At 43.5% G+C, this 17,129-nt stretch overlaps 1 protein-coding gene across 3 annotated transcripts in view; it reads right to left on the minus strand.

Moving 5' to 3' along the window:
* Positions 1 to 1,286: 1,286 nt before the first annotated feature.
* The window catches only part of TP53INP1 (tumor protein p53 inducible nuclear protein 1), a 37,813-nt gene continuing 21,970 nt past the window's right edge, over positions 1,287 to 17,129 (minus strand). For all 3 annotated transcript variants that reach the window (XM_044294509.1, XM_044294510.1, XM_044294511.1), the window contains exons 2-4: positions 13,128 to 13,389; positions 10,103 to 10,448; positions 1,287 to 3,660 (exon numbers count right to left, since the gene is read on the minus strand). In XM_044294509.1, coding sequence (XP_044150444.1) covers positions 3,408 to 3,660; positions 10,103 to 10,448; positions 13,128 to 13,239 — 711 coding nt within the window. In that variant the 5' untranslated portion in view covers positions 13,240 to 13,389 and the 3' untranslated portion in view covers positions 1,287 to 3,407. The remainder of the gene's footprint in view (positions 3,661 to 10,102; positions 10,449 to 13,127; positions 13,390 to 17,129) is intronic.

Genomic DNA, 17,129 nt, shown 5'->3' on the forward strand with positions numbered 1-17,129 from the left:
AAAAAAATATCATGACAAACATGCAGTCTCGTAACTGAGTCACCGTCAGGTACAACAGTAAAGTTTAGTATTAGATTCACGACACCTACGGCACTGGTCATTGTGGGGGCAATTACTGAGGTCAGGACGGCTGCATGCAAAAGACCCCAAAATAAAAAGGGATAAGTGATAATGAGATCATCATTAGGGGTCTAACCTATGGAACCCCCACTGATCCCAGAAACAGGGAGCCCGTTCCCATGTCGTGACGGAGCAGCAGGTCGAGCGCGTGCACTGCCGCTCCATTCATCTCTATGGGACTGCTGGAGATAGCCGAGTGCTGTACTCCATTTCTGGCAGGTCACATAGAGATAAATTGAGTAGTCGTGCACATGCTTGATCCGTCACTCTGTTCATATTGGGGGGCGCAATCTTTCTCAGTGGAGGTCTTACCCCGGGGACGCCCACTGATCAATTAGTTATAGGGGATCCAGAACACCCCTGTAATGGCCTAAGCTCATACATACTGTCCTTTGTGGGAATTCTCCCTCAACGACAAAATACTTTGCCTCCATTCTTATGTGCACATGATGCCAATGGCTACACAAGTAGTAAGGCAATGAGTGAAGGAAATGACACTTGTTTTCCTTTTGCAATATTATATGACATATATACATTTTTAATCCATTATCACTGTAGACAGAGGAACAATTACAAAATGGATCAAGTATATCATTGACAGAAATTATATATATATTTTCCCAAATGACCTAAAACAGTTATAATATTGGTTTAGTACGTTTCAGTGAACTCAAGGGAGGCGTCTGTGCCCCCAGAGACCACCAACTGCATAAGGCTACTAAAAGGCAATTGGTACAAAGAGGCTAAAACCCGGCATGAGTCGGACCAGGGTTGACAAGAGATACGGTCCGGCAAACCGTTACAAGAAGTGTGACCCATGGTGACGGCAAGGCCACGGCTGTCAGACGTTGCACACTAGTCTGAGTAACTGCACTCCGATAGAAGAAGTCAGCGTGAATCTCATGAAACACTCATACTGGTTTCTACTGGGGTGTGATGCCCTCTTGCACTGGTCATTATACTCCACAAGTTACCATGCAGAATGAAGGTCTCTCATAGAATGGCTTTAAAGCAGGGATGCCCAACCTGCAGCCCTCCAGCTTTTGCAAAACTACAACTCCCAGCACGCCTCGACTCCATACGGCATAGGCATGGTGGGAGTTGTAGTTTTGAAACAGCTGGAGGGCTGCAGGTTGGGCATCCCTGCTTTAAAGAATACTATAAAACTGCGAGCATGTACCAAGTACTGTAAATCAGGTCATAGTCCCTTTAAATTATTCACATAGGTCCTGTTAACACTTAAATAGCATGGCCTTATGTGCACCCATCATAAGACTGGTTCACTTTAAAGGGACGCTGCCATCGACTATTCAACTTATTTTTTTTTGTTTGTTTTTTAAATGGGTGGAAGGTTTTCATATTTTTTTTTTAAAGGGGGTGTCCAGGACTAGATAAAGATAGCTGCCTTGTTCCAAAAACAGCACCACACCCATCAACAGGTTGTGTGTGGTATTACAGCTCACCCCCATTCACAATGGAGCCAGGCTACACCAGCAGGCACAACCCCTGGACAGGAGTGGGGCTGTATTTAACCCTTAGCATAGCAGAGAGTCTCACTTGCCGTTCTCCGTCAGACCAGGGAGGAGTGAGAGAGCACCACACCTCCCCCCATGTTATCCCAGTCATGGATTATACTGATCGATGCATTACTCCTGTTTCCATGTTCATTAAGTCCTAGCAATAGAAGCAGTCATTCTGCCAGCCATTCCACTCCTCCACCTACTAACTACGAGGATTACCGTGCAGATACCCATCTCTGCAAAACTAACATTATTCTGTTCCCTGCAGGACTTTAAGCTCTGTGCTGACTGCTACAGGAGGACAGTATTTTGTATTTAATTTTCAAATGGCACAGTAGTGGCAAAAAATAAAATGTAGCCACATTTTTGTATGACTATTCAGATAAATAAACAAAAAAACAAAAAACACTATCTTATGGAAGTGTCCCTTTAAACAAGTGCATGTACAATATGCTCATGAAGAGTTAATAAGAATAGTGGGGCACAACAAGCCTTGTCTGCCAGCAGTTCCTGGACAATCTGCATCAATATGGGGGCGGGGGGGGGGGGGGAATTTATCACACACCCCTTATGCCAGTTTTATGGTTAAAAACAAAACACAAAAAAAAATTATTTGCAACTTTTTAAATGTCACTGCACGGGGCATGGCGGGAGTGGCATGTGGTGCATGGCGCCAGCACATTTATCATAGTTGTATGCCAGTTTTCTGGCACACATGACTGAAATCTATGTCAGCTAGGAGCAGGCGTAGGTTTCAGTTTGGGTGCATGGACTGACAGAGGATGCACCTAATTTATGACAAGCCCTGTGCCTCATCAGAAATTAAGTGCATCCTCCGGAGGTGCAAGGGGATATCAAAGACTGGCGTAAAACGCAGGCCTTTGATAAATTGCTCTGTTCACCCATCAAAGTCCAGCACATGGGATATCCTCCGCACCTGCTAAATGCCCGTACGAGTTGAGGACAGACATAAAATAAGCAGTCATAAAATAAAGTTAGTAAACAGTCACAAGTAGTAAAAAAAAAGCCAAAGTAATGTCTGTTTTAGAATACCTTACATCTCATTGCTACATATGGATTCCTAAGCAATGCCCAACAAGTAAAAACCCAAAGTTTAGAAATAAAAATGATTTAAAAAAAATGCCATGGTGGTTTCAGAATTAACAGTTTGGTCATCGGTGGAAGCCTGAAAACCATTCTTCGCTGGTATTGGTTACATCTCCATAATGGGAGGTGTAATGCAGCCCTCTTCATTTCCCAGAGAGAAGACAGTACAAGTTTTCATTTTTTTCCCTCTACATATTAAAATGCATATTTTTGGTTTCCTGCCAAGAGGATGGCCGTGGCTCAGACCAGGTTATATAGTCTTCTAGTTGCATAATGATATTTTTGGGAGACCAGAGTTAGTATTTGTGCTCAAGTTGCAGGAGTGGCAGTGTGACATTCAACCCCAAGTATAGCTTGGGCCTTACCATGCCAACGTGATGGTGCCAACGGCAAAAAAATAAAATAAATTCAACCCGATTAGATTTTTTTTTTTGTAGATTGTAACCGTATCCATCTTATTGACATGGTGTTAATTTAATTTGAAATGTAAGACAGGAAAGAAAAAAAGGAAAAAAATAAAAAAATAAAAAAAAGGACGCTGCACTGCGATCTGCGTGTACTCACTAGAGACCCGTGCTCCCACACTACATAACATGGACTCCAGAGGAGGGGAAATCATTTGTGGGCTGGAGGAAAGGAAGGAAACCATCAGGCATTCTCTTAATAATTGTATCGACGCTGGCAAGGCTGGTGAACAATCCTCCCGCTGTGCTTGACCTGGCGCGAGTGGCATCCTCGAATGTGGTTTTGGCGTCTAAGGCTCTTTCGGTTAAGAAGAGATCTCTCCATTTGGTGCTTTGACAATTTGGAGAGTTGAATTGTCTTTGTCAGGTCCAGACAAGCTGCGCGAGCAGAAAGGGTGGCAACGTAACAACGTACATGCTGAGCGACGCTTTTATGACCTGGATCCAACCTGGAAAATATTTAAGAAAAAAAATAAAAATAAAAATATTACATTTAAAAAACTTATGGCAATAACCACCCAAAGCCTGGAAAAAATGCATACTTTATTTTTTTATTGAACTGCTACGTCAAGTGCTTTGCCGAGAACAGTTTTCATGTACAGGTTCTATGTGGGTCAAATGCTGCCCGGGACACCCCCACCCCCCAAAAATTTTATCAGCCATAGTATTACATTAACATTATGTAAACCCCCTCATGCTACCAAAGCCTCTTTGAACCATAGAGGAATGAACACCACAATACCTCATCGTGTTCTGTGGTATCTAGCACCAAGATGTTAACAGGAGCTCATTTAAAGGGTTTCTCGCTAGGATACGCCACCAATGTCCGATTGGTGTCAGAGGTGGGACCCACACCCATTTCTAGAACGGAGCTCACAAAGTGAACGAGTGCAGACTGTGCACGCCACCCTCAGTGGTTTTAATGGATTTACAAGTGGTTTTGGCCAAACACCAAATGCTAAAAGGGGTTCTCCCATCGCAACTTATTTTCTGTCTGATAAGTGACTGATCGGCAGGGGTCAGACTGCTGGGGCCCCACCTATCACGAGAACAGGTCTAGGTTTCCACATTTGAATGGGGTTGTGGACACGCATGCACACTACTGGTCTGTTCAGGTCTATGGAGTTATCAGAGATAGCGGATTACAATTGGTTTGCCATCTCCAGCAGTCTCAGAGTAGAACAGAGTGGAGGACATGCATAGTGGATCAGAAAGGATATATAGATAGAGGATCAGTTGTTATAACGGGAATACTTCTTTAAAAAAGGGTCAACCAGGATTTTACTATTGATGGCTTAGGCCGCATGCACACAGCCGTTGTGCAGCTGTTCTGTGCATTGGGGACCGCAATTCACGGGCAACATCCGTGCAGCGGGCCGGACCCATTGGACTTCAATGGGTCCGTGGTCTGTCCGCACTGCAAAAACATATGACATGTCATATTTATTTGCGGTGTGGAACAATGGAAAGAAACACCACAGAAGCTTCCGGTCTTCCGTGACTCCGTTCCAAGTGAATGGGTCTGCATCCGTGATGCGGGGTGCACACTGCTGGCAGTCGTGGATTGCCGACCCGCCATTTGCGGGCCACAATACGGCCGTGTGCATGAGGCCTTATCCTCAGGGTAAGCCATCAATATCTGACCTGCACCCCCAATCAACTTTTCTGCAGTAGCTCCAGAGCCAGAAGCCATAACTACACCGCTCCATCCACTGTGTACAGGACAGAGCTAGTTACTGCAGCGCAGCTCCCATTAAAAGGGAAGGAATGGCCATCGATAGTAAAATCCTAGAAAACCTCTTTAGGACAAGAGGCCACAACTGCTAAGAGTCAACCTGGAAGATTACAGTATGCTCTGCACAGCGAACAGGCTTCGGCTCATACTTAGACTTCTGGATTACCCTTTTCTCAAAGAAAGTAAATTATATTTAGCGCTTCGATTCGCTTCAACACTTTGTTTTAATGCTGTCTGAGACCTGTCTCCGTACAGCAATAAAATGTATTGTCTCAGTTGAGGCAAAATTCACTTCATCTGAAGTTGTGCGAGACTTCTGTGAATGAAATCAGTTTTCATTTCTGCATCTTTAACCCTTTCATGATCGGGCCCAAAAAGGCCTGAATGTCCAGGCAACTTTTTGTGATTTTGTGCACGTGGTGGTTCAGTGACCGTAGCCTTTTTATTTGTTTGACTACCAAAATAATTTTAGCGATTTTTTTTATTAACTTGACACTGAATGTTTTCTTAAGAGATTTTTTCCCCCCCTTTTTTTAAGTTTAATTTGGAGGAAAACCGCTAATTATTAAAAAAGTATATTTTCTTTAATTATAGATTTCTTAATTAAAACTAACTATTTTAGGATTATCATTTTCATATGTAACATATAGGTTTGAGCAAAAGGGGCGACTATAGTGACGGTTTCTGTTAGTGACTGCATTTAAAAAAAAAAAAAAAAAATATATATATATATATATATATATATATATATATATATATATATATATATATATATATATATATATATATATATATATATATATATATATATATATATATATATATATATATATATATATATATACCGTATATATATACATTTTTTATTTTATTTTTTTACTTCTATTTTAATTCATTTTTGGCACTTATGTCCCCCAGGAAATCATTAACCACCTCCGGACCGCCTAACGCACATGTGCGTTCCGGAGGTGGCAGGCTGGCGCACAGTCACGCATATATGCGTCATCTCGCGAGACGCAAGATTTCCTGTGAACGCGCGCGCTCACAGGAACGGAAGGTAAGCGAGTGGATCTCCAGCATGCCAGCGGCGATCGTTCGCTGGCAGGCTGGAGATCCGAATTTTTTAACCCCTAACAGGTATATTAGACGCTGTTTTCATAACAGCGTCTAATATACCTCCTACCTGGTCCTCTGGTGGTCCCTTTTGTTAGGATCGACCACCAGAGGACTCAGGTAGGTCAGTACAGTCGCACCAACCACCACACTACACTACACCCCCCCCCCCCGTCACTTATTAACCCCTTATAAACCCCTGATCACCCATGATCACCCCATATAAACTCCCTGATCACCCCCCTGTCATTGATCACCGCCCTGTCATTGATCACCCCCCTGTCAGGCTCCGTTCAGACGTCCGTATGATTTTTACGGATCCACGGATACATGGATCGGATCCGCAAAAAGCATACGGACGTCTGAATGGAGCCTTACAGGGGGGTGATCACCCATATACACTCCCTGATCACCCCCTGTCATTGATCACCCCCCTGTCATTGATCACTCCCCTGTAAGGCTCCATTCAGACGTCCGCATGATTTTTACGGATCCATGGATACATGGATCGGATCCGCAAAACACATGCGGACGTCTGAATGGAGCCTTACAGGGGGTGATCAATGACAGGCGGGTGATCACCCATATACACTCCCTGATCACCCCCCTGTCATTGATAACCCCCCTGTAAGGCTCCATTCAGACGTCCGCATGCGTTCTGTGGATCCGATACATGTATCCATGGATCCGTAAAAAATCATGCGGATGTCTGAATGGAGCCTTACAGGGGGGGTGATCAGTGACAGGGGGGTGATCACCCTGATTACCCTGATCACCCCCTGTCATTGATAACCCCCCTGTAAGGCTCCATTCAGACGTCCGCATGTGTCTTGTGGATCCGATCCATGTATCCATGTATCCGTAAAAAATCATGCGGATGTCTGAATGGAGCCCTACAGGGGGGGTGATCAATGACAGGGGGTGATCAGGGAGTCTATATGGGTGATCACCCCCCTGTCATTGATCACCCCCCTGTCATTGATCACCCCCCCCCCCCTGGTAAGGCTCCATTCAGACATTTTTTTTGGCACAAGTTAGCGGAAATTTTTTGTTTGTTTTTGTTTTTTCTTACTAAGTCTCATATTCCACTAACTTGTGTCAAAAAATAAAATCTCACATGGACGCACCATACCCCTCACGGAATCCAAATGCGTAAACATTTTTAGACATTTATATTCCAGACTTCTTCTCACGCTTTAGGGCCCCTAAAATGCCAGGGCAGTATAAATACCCCACATGTGACCCCATTTCGGAAAGAAGACACCCCAAGGTATTCCGTGAGGGGCATATTGAGTCCATGAAAGATTGAAATTTTTGTCCTAAGTTAGTGGAAAGTGAGACTTTGTGAGAAAAAAACAAAAAAAAAAAAAAAAAATCAATATCCGCTAACTTATGCAAAAAAAAAAATAATTCTAGGAACTCGCCATGCCCCTCATTGAATACCTTGGGGTGTCTTCTTTCCAAAGTGGGGTCACATGTGGGGTATTTATACTGCCCTGGCTTTTTAGGGGCCCGAAAGTGTGAGAAGAAGTCTGGAATATAAATGTCTAAAAATGCCCTCCTAGAAGGAATTTGGGCCCCTTTGCGCATCTAGGCTGTAAAAAAGTGTCACACATGTGGTATCGCCGTACTCAGGAGAAGTTGGGGAATGTGTTTTGGGGTGTCATTTTACATATACCCATGCTGGGTGAGAAAAATATCTTGGTCAAATGCCAACTTTGTATAAAAAAAATGGGAAAAGTTGTCTTTTGCCAAGATATTTCTCTCACCCAGCATGGGTATATGTAAAATGACACCCCAAAACACATTGCCCAACTTCTCCTGAGTACGGCGATACCAGATGTGTGACACTTTTTTGCAGCCAAGGTGGGCAAAGGGGCACATATTCCAAAGTGCACCTTTCGGATTTCGCAGGCCATTTTTTACACATTTTGATTGCAAGGTACTTCTCACACATTTGGGCCCCTAAATTGCCAGGGCAGTATAACTACGCCACAAGTGACCCCATTTTGGAAAGAAGACACCCCAAGGTATTCCGTGAGGGGCATGGCGAGTTCCTAGAATTTTTTATTTTTTGTCACAAGTTAGCGGAAAATGATGATTTTTCTTTTTTTTTCTTTTTTCCTTACAAAGTCTCATATTCCACTAACTTGCGACAAAAAATAAAAAATTCTAGGAACTCTCCATGCCCCTCACGGAATACCTTGGGGTGTCTTCTTTTCAAAATGGGGTCACTTGTGGCGTAGTTATACTGCCCTGGCAATTTAGGGGCCCAAATGTGTGAGAAGTACCTTGCAATCAAAATGTGTAAAAAATGGCCTGCAAAATCCGAAAGGTGCACTTTGGAATATGTGCCCCTTTGCCCACCTTGGCAGCAAAAAAGTGTGACACATCTGGTATCGCCGTACTCAGGAGAAGTTGGGGAATGTGTTTTGGGGTGCCATTTTACATATAACCATGCTGGATGAGAGAAATATCTTGGCAAAAGACAACTTTTCCCATTTTTTTATACAAAGTTGGCATTTGACCAAGATATTTTTCTCATCCAGCATGGGTATATGTAAAATGACACCCCAAAACACATTCCCCAACTTCTCCTGAGTACGGCGATACCAGATGTGTGACACTTTTTTGCTGCCAAGGTGGGCAAAGGGGCACATATTCCAAAGTGCACCTTTTGGATTTCACCGGTCATTTTTTACACATTTTGATTGCAAAGTTCTTCTCACACATTTGGGCCCCTAAATTGCCAGGGCAGTATAACTACGCCACAAGTGACCCCATTTTGAAAAGAAGACACCCCAAGGTATTTCGTGATGGGCACTGCGAGTTCCTAGAATTTTTTATTTTTTGTCGCAAGTTAGTGGAATATGAGACTTTGTAAGAAAAAATAAATAAATAAAAATAATCATCATTTTCCGCTAACTTGTGACAAAAAATAAAAAGTTCTATGAACTCACTATGCCCATCAGCGAATACCTTAGGGTGTCTACTTTCCGAAATGGGGTCATTTGTGGGGGTTTTCTACTGTCTGGGCATTGTAGAACCTCAGGAATCATGACAGGTGCTCAGAAAGTCAGAGCTGTTTCAAAAAGCGGAAATTCACATTTTTGTACCATAGTTTGTAAATGCTATAACTTTTACCCAAACCATTTTTTTTTTGCCCAAACATTTTTTTTTTATCAAAGACATGTAGAACAATAAATTTGGCGAAAAATTTATATATGGATGTCGTTTTTTTTGCAAAATTTTACAGCTGAAAGTGAAAAATGTCATTTTTTTGCAAAAAAATCGTTACATTTTGATTAATAACAAAAAAAGTAAAAATGCCAGCAGCAATGAAATACCACCAAATGAAAGCTCTATTAGTGAGAAGAAAAGGAGGTAAAATTCATTTGGGTGGTAAGTTGCATGACCGAGCGATAAACGGTGAAAGTAGTGTAGTGCCGAAGTGTAAAAAGTGCTCTGGTCATGAAGGGGGTTTCACCTAGCGGGGCTGAAGTGGTTAAAAGGCCTTTTGGAGGACACCAACTTTTTTCTTTCTTCTTCCTCCATGGTTTCCACTGTCACTGGGGCATCCACAGTAGGTGTCGGGAAGGGGTTAAAAACATCTCAAATTAGCAATCCGAAGTCAGGTTTGGTACCGAGGAACCAGCCGGTCCCAAACTAGACTTCGGATTCTGAATTTAAAAATGCTTTTAAAGATATAGAAATGAATGCCGAATTCATTCATTGAAGTCTCGTGCGACTTTGGATGAAACGAGTTTTGCCTCAGTGGAGGCAATACAGTTTAATGCTGTACAGCATTAAAACGAAGTGTTAGAATGAAATAGACTGCGGATCCATGACCTGAAGCTCAATTCCCTCAAAATTAAGTTATATTCCTCCAGGTAAGCCCTATGAAGATTGATCGGGCCTGGGGCTACAGTGAAAACATAGATCAAATTCTTTATATTTTTACTCAGTCGATACCAAAGGGGTAATAAAACCAACAGGAAAGCACCCATCTCCAAAGGAGAACCTTTTGTCGATATATATCTTGCCTTAAAGAACTTGAGTTGTGGCTTTCTGAATCCTTTGTGCTTGTCGGCTTACTGCAAAGATTGTGCACAGCATAGACAGACATGCTCGGGTGTTCAATGAGAAGGTTCTCCAATGGGCTCATCCCCACCTCCATAGTGGCCAACTCTCCGGCGGAAAAACATGGCGGGGGAGTGACAAACCAACTCTCCTCCAAAGGACACGGTTCGAAATGGACATAACAAGAGTCAATCGTATCTTCAAACTGTTCAAAGGCACCTGGTGCATAATTCATGAAGGGTTCTTCATTTGCGTAGTCGATTTCTTCAAAGGTAGAGGCTTCTTCTGGTTCTGTAGTGCAGTTATTAACTGCAATGGAAACGGAACAGGGGGGGGGGGGGGGGAGAGAAAGAAACATTACGTTAGGACGTGAACGTAAAAATAATATTCTGAGGATGCTTAATTGAAGGGGTTGTTTAGATCACATGGAACATCCCGTGTTTAGCTAATGCGGTGACTTTGTTATGTTTATTTTTTTGAATTTTCATAATTATTTTTTTTAATTAGCACCTAATGTGCTGGCACCATAACAAGTTTGCCACAAAAATTTCTACACGCAGGGGCATTTTTTTTTTTTTAAATAGAAGGTTGTATAGTATTTATTCATGGGAAGCCCCTTTAAGTTTCAGTAACTCCTGTTGCACTGGAAGCATTTGCAACGGTTGAGGGTACTTCACACTAGCGTTGTTAGAATCCGGCAGGCAGTTGTGTTGCTGGAACTGCCTGCCGGATCCGGAAATCCGTCTGCAAACGGATGTCTTTTTCCGGAAAAAGTAGTCCGGAGTAACAGATCCGGCATTTAAATTTTTTTTCAAATCTAGAAAGAACTGCGCATATCGAAAAACCGGATCCGGCAATTTTCGGAACACTTGGTACTGGATCCGGCATTAATACATTTCAATAGTGTTCCAGGATTTTGTCCGGATGAAATACCGCAGCATGCTGTGGTATTTTGTCCAGTCAAATACCGTACAAGGGATGGAACTGAAGACATCCTGATGCATACAGAACTGATTGCTTTCCATTCAGAATGCATTAGGACAAAACTGATGCGTTTTTTTCCGGTATTGAGCCCCTTTACTGGATTTCAATACAGGAAAAGTTTAACGCTAGGGTGAAAGTACTCTAAAAGAAGCATTAGAGTACTTTCAAGTCTTGCCACATTTGGACTACACTTTTTAGCTGGCAGATTTTTGCATGGAATCCTATTCTAGAGCTAGATGCATGGCTTGTTTACATACATGGATGATCTGAATCCACCGGAGGGGCTCTTTGCCTTGTAGGATGAAGACGAGGCCTGAGCAGGGTACACACCTCCACGTCATCCATATACCCCAATAGGACATACGCATGTGGATTCATTTTTCTTTTTATCATCTCCAAAATTCATGATAACGGTTCAGTTCTTCCATCAACGTACAAGGGCTTATTTTTGTATAGGACGACACGTATTTCTAAAAGGCACCATTTTGGATAACAAAGTGGCTCATTGGCATAAATGTGCTCCACAATGTATAACTGTTAGGCCTCTTGCACACGACCGAATGGCTGTTTCAGCATTTTGTGGTCTGCAAAAAAGGGATCTGCAAAAAATACGCATGACGTCCGTGTGCAATCCGTTTTTTGCAGAACTGAACAGCTGGCCCCTGTTTGATAGGATCCTATCAGTTATGCGGACAATAAAAGGACATGTTCTATCTTTGAACGGAAAAACGGAAATACAGAAACAGAAGGCATACGGAGTACCTTCAGTTTTTTTTTTGCGGATCCATTGAAATGAATGGACCGTATACGTGGTGCATTGTGGATCCGCAATACACCCGGCCGCCACCCCCATAGAGATGCCTATTCTTGTCTGCAATTGCGGACAAGAATAGGACATGCTCTATTTTTTTCCGGAGCGGCGGACCAGAAGCTCCATTCAGTCCCCATAGAGAATGAATGGGTCCGCCCCCGTTCCGCACAATTATGGAACAGGTGCGGATAACACTATGGCATCATGAAAAATACATTTTCTAGCATTATTTTCTCTAACAGATTGGTTCACGTTGTCACAGATGCAGAAAAATAAAAAAAAAAGGTGGTATAATAACTGCTTATAACCATTTGTTTTTAGTCCCACTATGGGACTTCTATAACACATCTAAATACTCCTGTACTGCACTGTATTATGTCTGTCAGTCCTACGGTATTAGGTCCTGCCTCCCGGGAACCTTTGTAAGACCCCTGCTATCTCGCTACGGTGGCACCAATGGGCTTACAGAGGGAGCCCCCTCATGCTGTAAAACCACTTAGGTGCCCTGATCACAGCATTTAAGGGTACTTTCACAGTAGTGTTTTTCTTTTCTGGTGTTCAGTTCCGTCACAGGAGCTCAATACCGGGGAAAAAAAAAAAAAAACTGATCAGATTTATCCTAATGCATTCTGAATGGAGACTGGAGAGCAATCCGTTCAGGATGCATAAGTTCAGTCCCTCTTACGTTTTTTGGCCGGAGAAAATACTGCAGCATGCTGAAGTTCTCTCTCCGGCCAAAATCCTGAACACCGGATACGGCATTCATTTCCATTTAAATGTATTAGTGCCGGATCCGGAATTAAGTGTTCCGGCAAAATGGAAAAATAAATAAATACCGGATCCGTTATTTCTGTGCATTTGTCAGACGGATGCTATCCGTTTGTCAGGATTGCCGGATCCGGCAGGCAGTTCAGGCGATGGAACCGCCTGCCTGAATCCTCTGCCGCAAGTGTGAAAGCACCCTAAGGGGTTCAATGGTCAGGATCAGTTAGCTCCGATTGGACATCCAGTCACCGTACTTTTACAGCAGTCTGCGGGAATTATCACCTGCAAGTGCCAGAAGCATGGCGTGAGAAAGGGTCATTACAGAGGTCAGAAGGTGATCGCGTACTAGTGTGTTAGTACATCTGGTTCACTATACTTACCCTACACACCAGGTCAGACAACCTGAGGGTCTCCCATCACAGTCTTACCTATAAAGTCTACCACAATCCATTCATCATCCTCTTTTTCACCGAGTTCTGGATCCTGAATTAAGACATTGCTGACATCTCTCACAAACATGCTGTTGAGCCTCCGAAACATTACAAGAAATACGCAGGGTCTCCTGCTGCCAGTCCTTCAGTGGGCACAGTGATGGCTCAGGGTTAGCAAGGTGGCACAGGCAGTGATAAAGTGCATATAAAAGGTCTCAGCTCAGAGGTAAACAGGGAACGTCTTAGGGTCGTGCAAAATCTGAAATAGAAAGCAAGAAAATTAGAGACGATTCTTTAAAAATTTGATTCTCTAAAAAGGTTCTAAAGAATGTACTTGGATTCACTACAAATCTCACACCATCACTCCCATCCATGACTCAGAGAGGTGCCATTACATACATTTAAAGGGAATCGGTCACCACAATTGTGGACTATTATTGGCAGTAATTCATGTGTAGTACTGCACATAAGGATTCTAGATCACCTTTTTCCCATTTTATTTCTACTGCCCCTGTTCCTCATTGTCAGTGCTCAAAGCTGCGGAAGTACTCCGTCCATTCTGCTGCACTAACAGAATGGAGAGGCCTCCTGTGCGCATGCACAGCGGTCCCGTCTATGTACCAAGTGCAGGTTTAACCGCAGACAGTGTAGGAAAATAAACATAGAAATCTGGACTCCTTAGCTGTATTACTACAGACACCAGAAAGAGTCCATGGTCGTGATAACAGATTTCCCTTAAAGGGAAGGTCTTGTACTTTTATTAGATTCATTGGAGCCATTTACTGATCTATAAAAACTTCCATGGGAATGGCCATATGAAAGCCACACATCTCCTTCCTTTACATCGTGTGTAGTCAGTACAGATTGTGCGCTTTATGGCAGCTGTAATGAATGGGAGTCAGTTCACAGATCATTCCAGTCTCCAGTACAACGCCCTCCTCCAGAGATCAGGGGGAGATGCTTAAAGACGATGAGTCACCAGAAAACTACATATTGTTTAAATCACATTTTTAAAGAATTTTTGATGCTGTTATTGTTTAATTTTCCATGTCAGTAACATTAGTTAAACAAAAACGATAAAATCCTGCAGTTTTTGCCACTTCTTGGTCTGTACAGATCACTTTACTGCAGTTATCTGCTTATCTGTCATTCTTATCCTGCCTGTAATGATGTCACCTCTGTGTATAGATAAGACAGGATCCACCATTCACAATAGGTGATTGTCAGAGCTTATCTATTCTTTCCTTGTACAATGACCTCTGCACAGGTCACAGATCATGCCCAGAAAACTCTCCCATAGAACTCAATGAGGTCCCCTCCTGACTATTGTGTATGGCTTATGGAGCTGCCCTAAAGCAATTTTCTTAAGGATTTCTAAATGCTGTTAAGGACAGCTCAGACAAGATGGCCGCCCCCATAATCATGTTCAGGTAATAGAATAAAGATATCAGAAAAAAAGGATGTATTACTATCTGGTTTTCTGAGACTTAAATACTGGAGGAGCTCTTTCCTCTGGAAAGGTCATCAGTATCTGATCGGCTGTCCGACACCCAGGACCCCCGCCAATCAGCTGTTTGCGAATGCACTGGTGCTCACAGTTAGGCTCCATTCACACGTCCGCAACCTGTTTTGCGGATACACGGAGCCACGGATCCGCAAAACACGGAAAGCGGCAATGTGCATTCCGCATTTTGCGGACCGCACATTGCCGACACTAATAGAATATGCCTGTTCTTGTCCGCAATTGCGGACAAGAATAGGACATGTTCTTTTTTTTGCGGAAACGGAAGCACAGATGCGGAAGTGCAGATCCGCAAATGTGGATGCGGACAGCACATTCCGGCCCCATTAAAAATGAATGGGTCTGCACCCGTTCCGCAAAATTGCGGAACGGATGCGGATCCATTTTGCGGACGTGTGAATGGACCCTAATGCTGCAGCCTTCTCTCTGTTTTTCCTAAACCACATGACATCATGTTCATCAGTCACCTGGTCTAGGCGCAACTCAGTCCCATAGAAGTGAAAGGGGCCGGGTTGTGATACCAAGCACTGCCACTATACAATGTGCGGCGCTGTACTTTGTGAGCTGCGAGAAGGCCGAAGCAGATCTCATGGGAGCCCTGATGCCTTCTCAGAGCTGATCGGTGGGAGTCCTGGGGGTTGTATCATTTTTTTAATTTTTTTTTTAAGGCCCCCCATATAAATCCAGCTGAAAACGACAATTTCAGTAGCACGGTCTACAGTTGCAAGGACAATTAAGCCATTTGGATTTATGTGGATGTGTACATTGTTTATTAAGGCTATTTTCACACTAGCGGCAGGACAGATCCGACAGGGTGAACAGCCTGTGGGATCCGTCCTGCCGCTATTTCGCTGTGCCACCGCTCCGTCCCCTTTGACTATAATGGGATGGGGGCGGAGCTCCGGTGCAGCACAACTAAAAGTACTGCATGTCCGACTTTAGTCCGGCGGCATCTCACTGCGAACTGAGCCGGATCTCCACCCCATTATAGTCAACGGGGACTGAGCGATGGTCCGGCGGCAAAGCAAAATAGCGGCAGGACGGATCCAACAGGGTGAACAGCCTTTCAGATCAGTCCTTCCGCTAGTGTGAAAGTAGCCTAATATGTCACAATTCTAGTCATTTACTATCAAACTAAACTAATAGCGTACAGACTGTTGTCCTGGTCATGTCTTTAATTAAGCACATTAAGTAAATATCCACATTGAAATAAGTGAACCCTTGAATTTGATAACCTGTAGCTCCCAGTTTAGCAGCACATGCCTCCCGCCAAATGTCTCCTTTAGGGTACTTTCACATTAGCGTTTTTCTTTTCCGGCATAGAGTTCTGTCACAGGGGCTTTATACCGGAAAATAACTGATCAGTTTTATCCCCATGAATTCTGAATGGAGAGCAATCCGTTCAGGATGCATCAGGATGTCTTCAGTTCAGTCATTTTGACTGATCAGGCAAAAAAGAAAACCGTAGCATGCTATGGTTTTACCTCCGGCGGAAAAAACACATAAGACTTGCCTGAATGCCGGATTCGGCATTTTTTTTTCCATAGGAATGTATTAATGCCGGATCCAGCATTAAAAATACCGGATCCGTCCATTCGGTCTGCGCAGACCTTTACAAATGAGAAAAAAAAAAAAAAAAATATTAATTAATAAAAAATACCCGATCCATTTTGCCTGATGACACCCGAAAAACGGATCCGGTATTGCAATGCAATGACATGCGTTTGCATACAGTTTGCCTGATCAGGCATGCAGTTCAGGCAATGTTGAGGAAGAATTTTGAAACATTTCTCTCTGCAAATGTGTTTGAGATCATCCATGTCTGATAGGTCTTGCATGCACAACCCTCTTTAGATCAGGTTTACACCATTGCAGTAGGGTTGAGGTCAGGACAAAAACACAAATCTTCTTTTCACCCATTCTATAGGCGATTTACTTGTGTGCCTTGGGACTTGTTGCACTAACTTGCTAAGATATGCCACCAATGTCAGATCGGTACGGATCCCACCTCTGGGTCCCACACCCATCTTCAGGGCGGTCAACTGGCACTTGGCCATTTTTTTGGAACTCCCACAGAAATGAATGGAGGGTGGCATGTGCAGCTGCCCTCCTTTCACTTCAGATGTCGTGTTCTGGATGAGGAAGGATCTGTAATATATGTTAATCCGAAACAGGTTGATGAAATGAGCCTGATGTTTGGTTTTTAAGCACGTTTCCTAATAAAATATGCACTGCGGGGTGAAGCTGGACAATCTACTTTTATCTGGACCCCCGCCGATCAGATAGATCATCAGCATCTGATCGGCGGGGGTCCAACATCCGGGACCCCCGCCAATCAGCTGTTTGAGAAGGCAGCGGCGCTCCAGCAGTGCCGCGGCCTGCTCGCTGTTTACCGCAGGCCCAGTGACGTCACAACTAGTATCACTGGCCTGGGCTAAGCTCCATTGGATTAGGCAGCTTCCTAAGGGCATATACTA

This window comes from Bufo gargarizans, chromosome 5 (assembly GCF_014858855.1).
Source record: "Bufo gargarizans isolate SCDJY-AF-19 chromosome 5, ASM1485885v1, whole genome shotgun sequence".
Classification (NCBI taxonomy): Eukaryota; Metazoa; Chordata; class Amphibia; order Anura; family Bufonidae; genus Bufo; species Bufo gargarizans.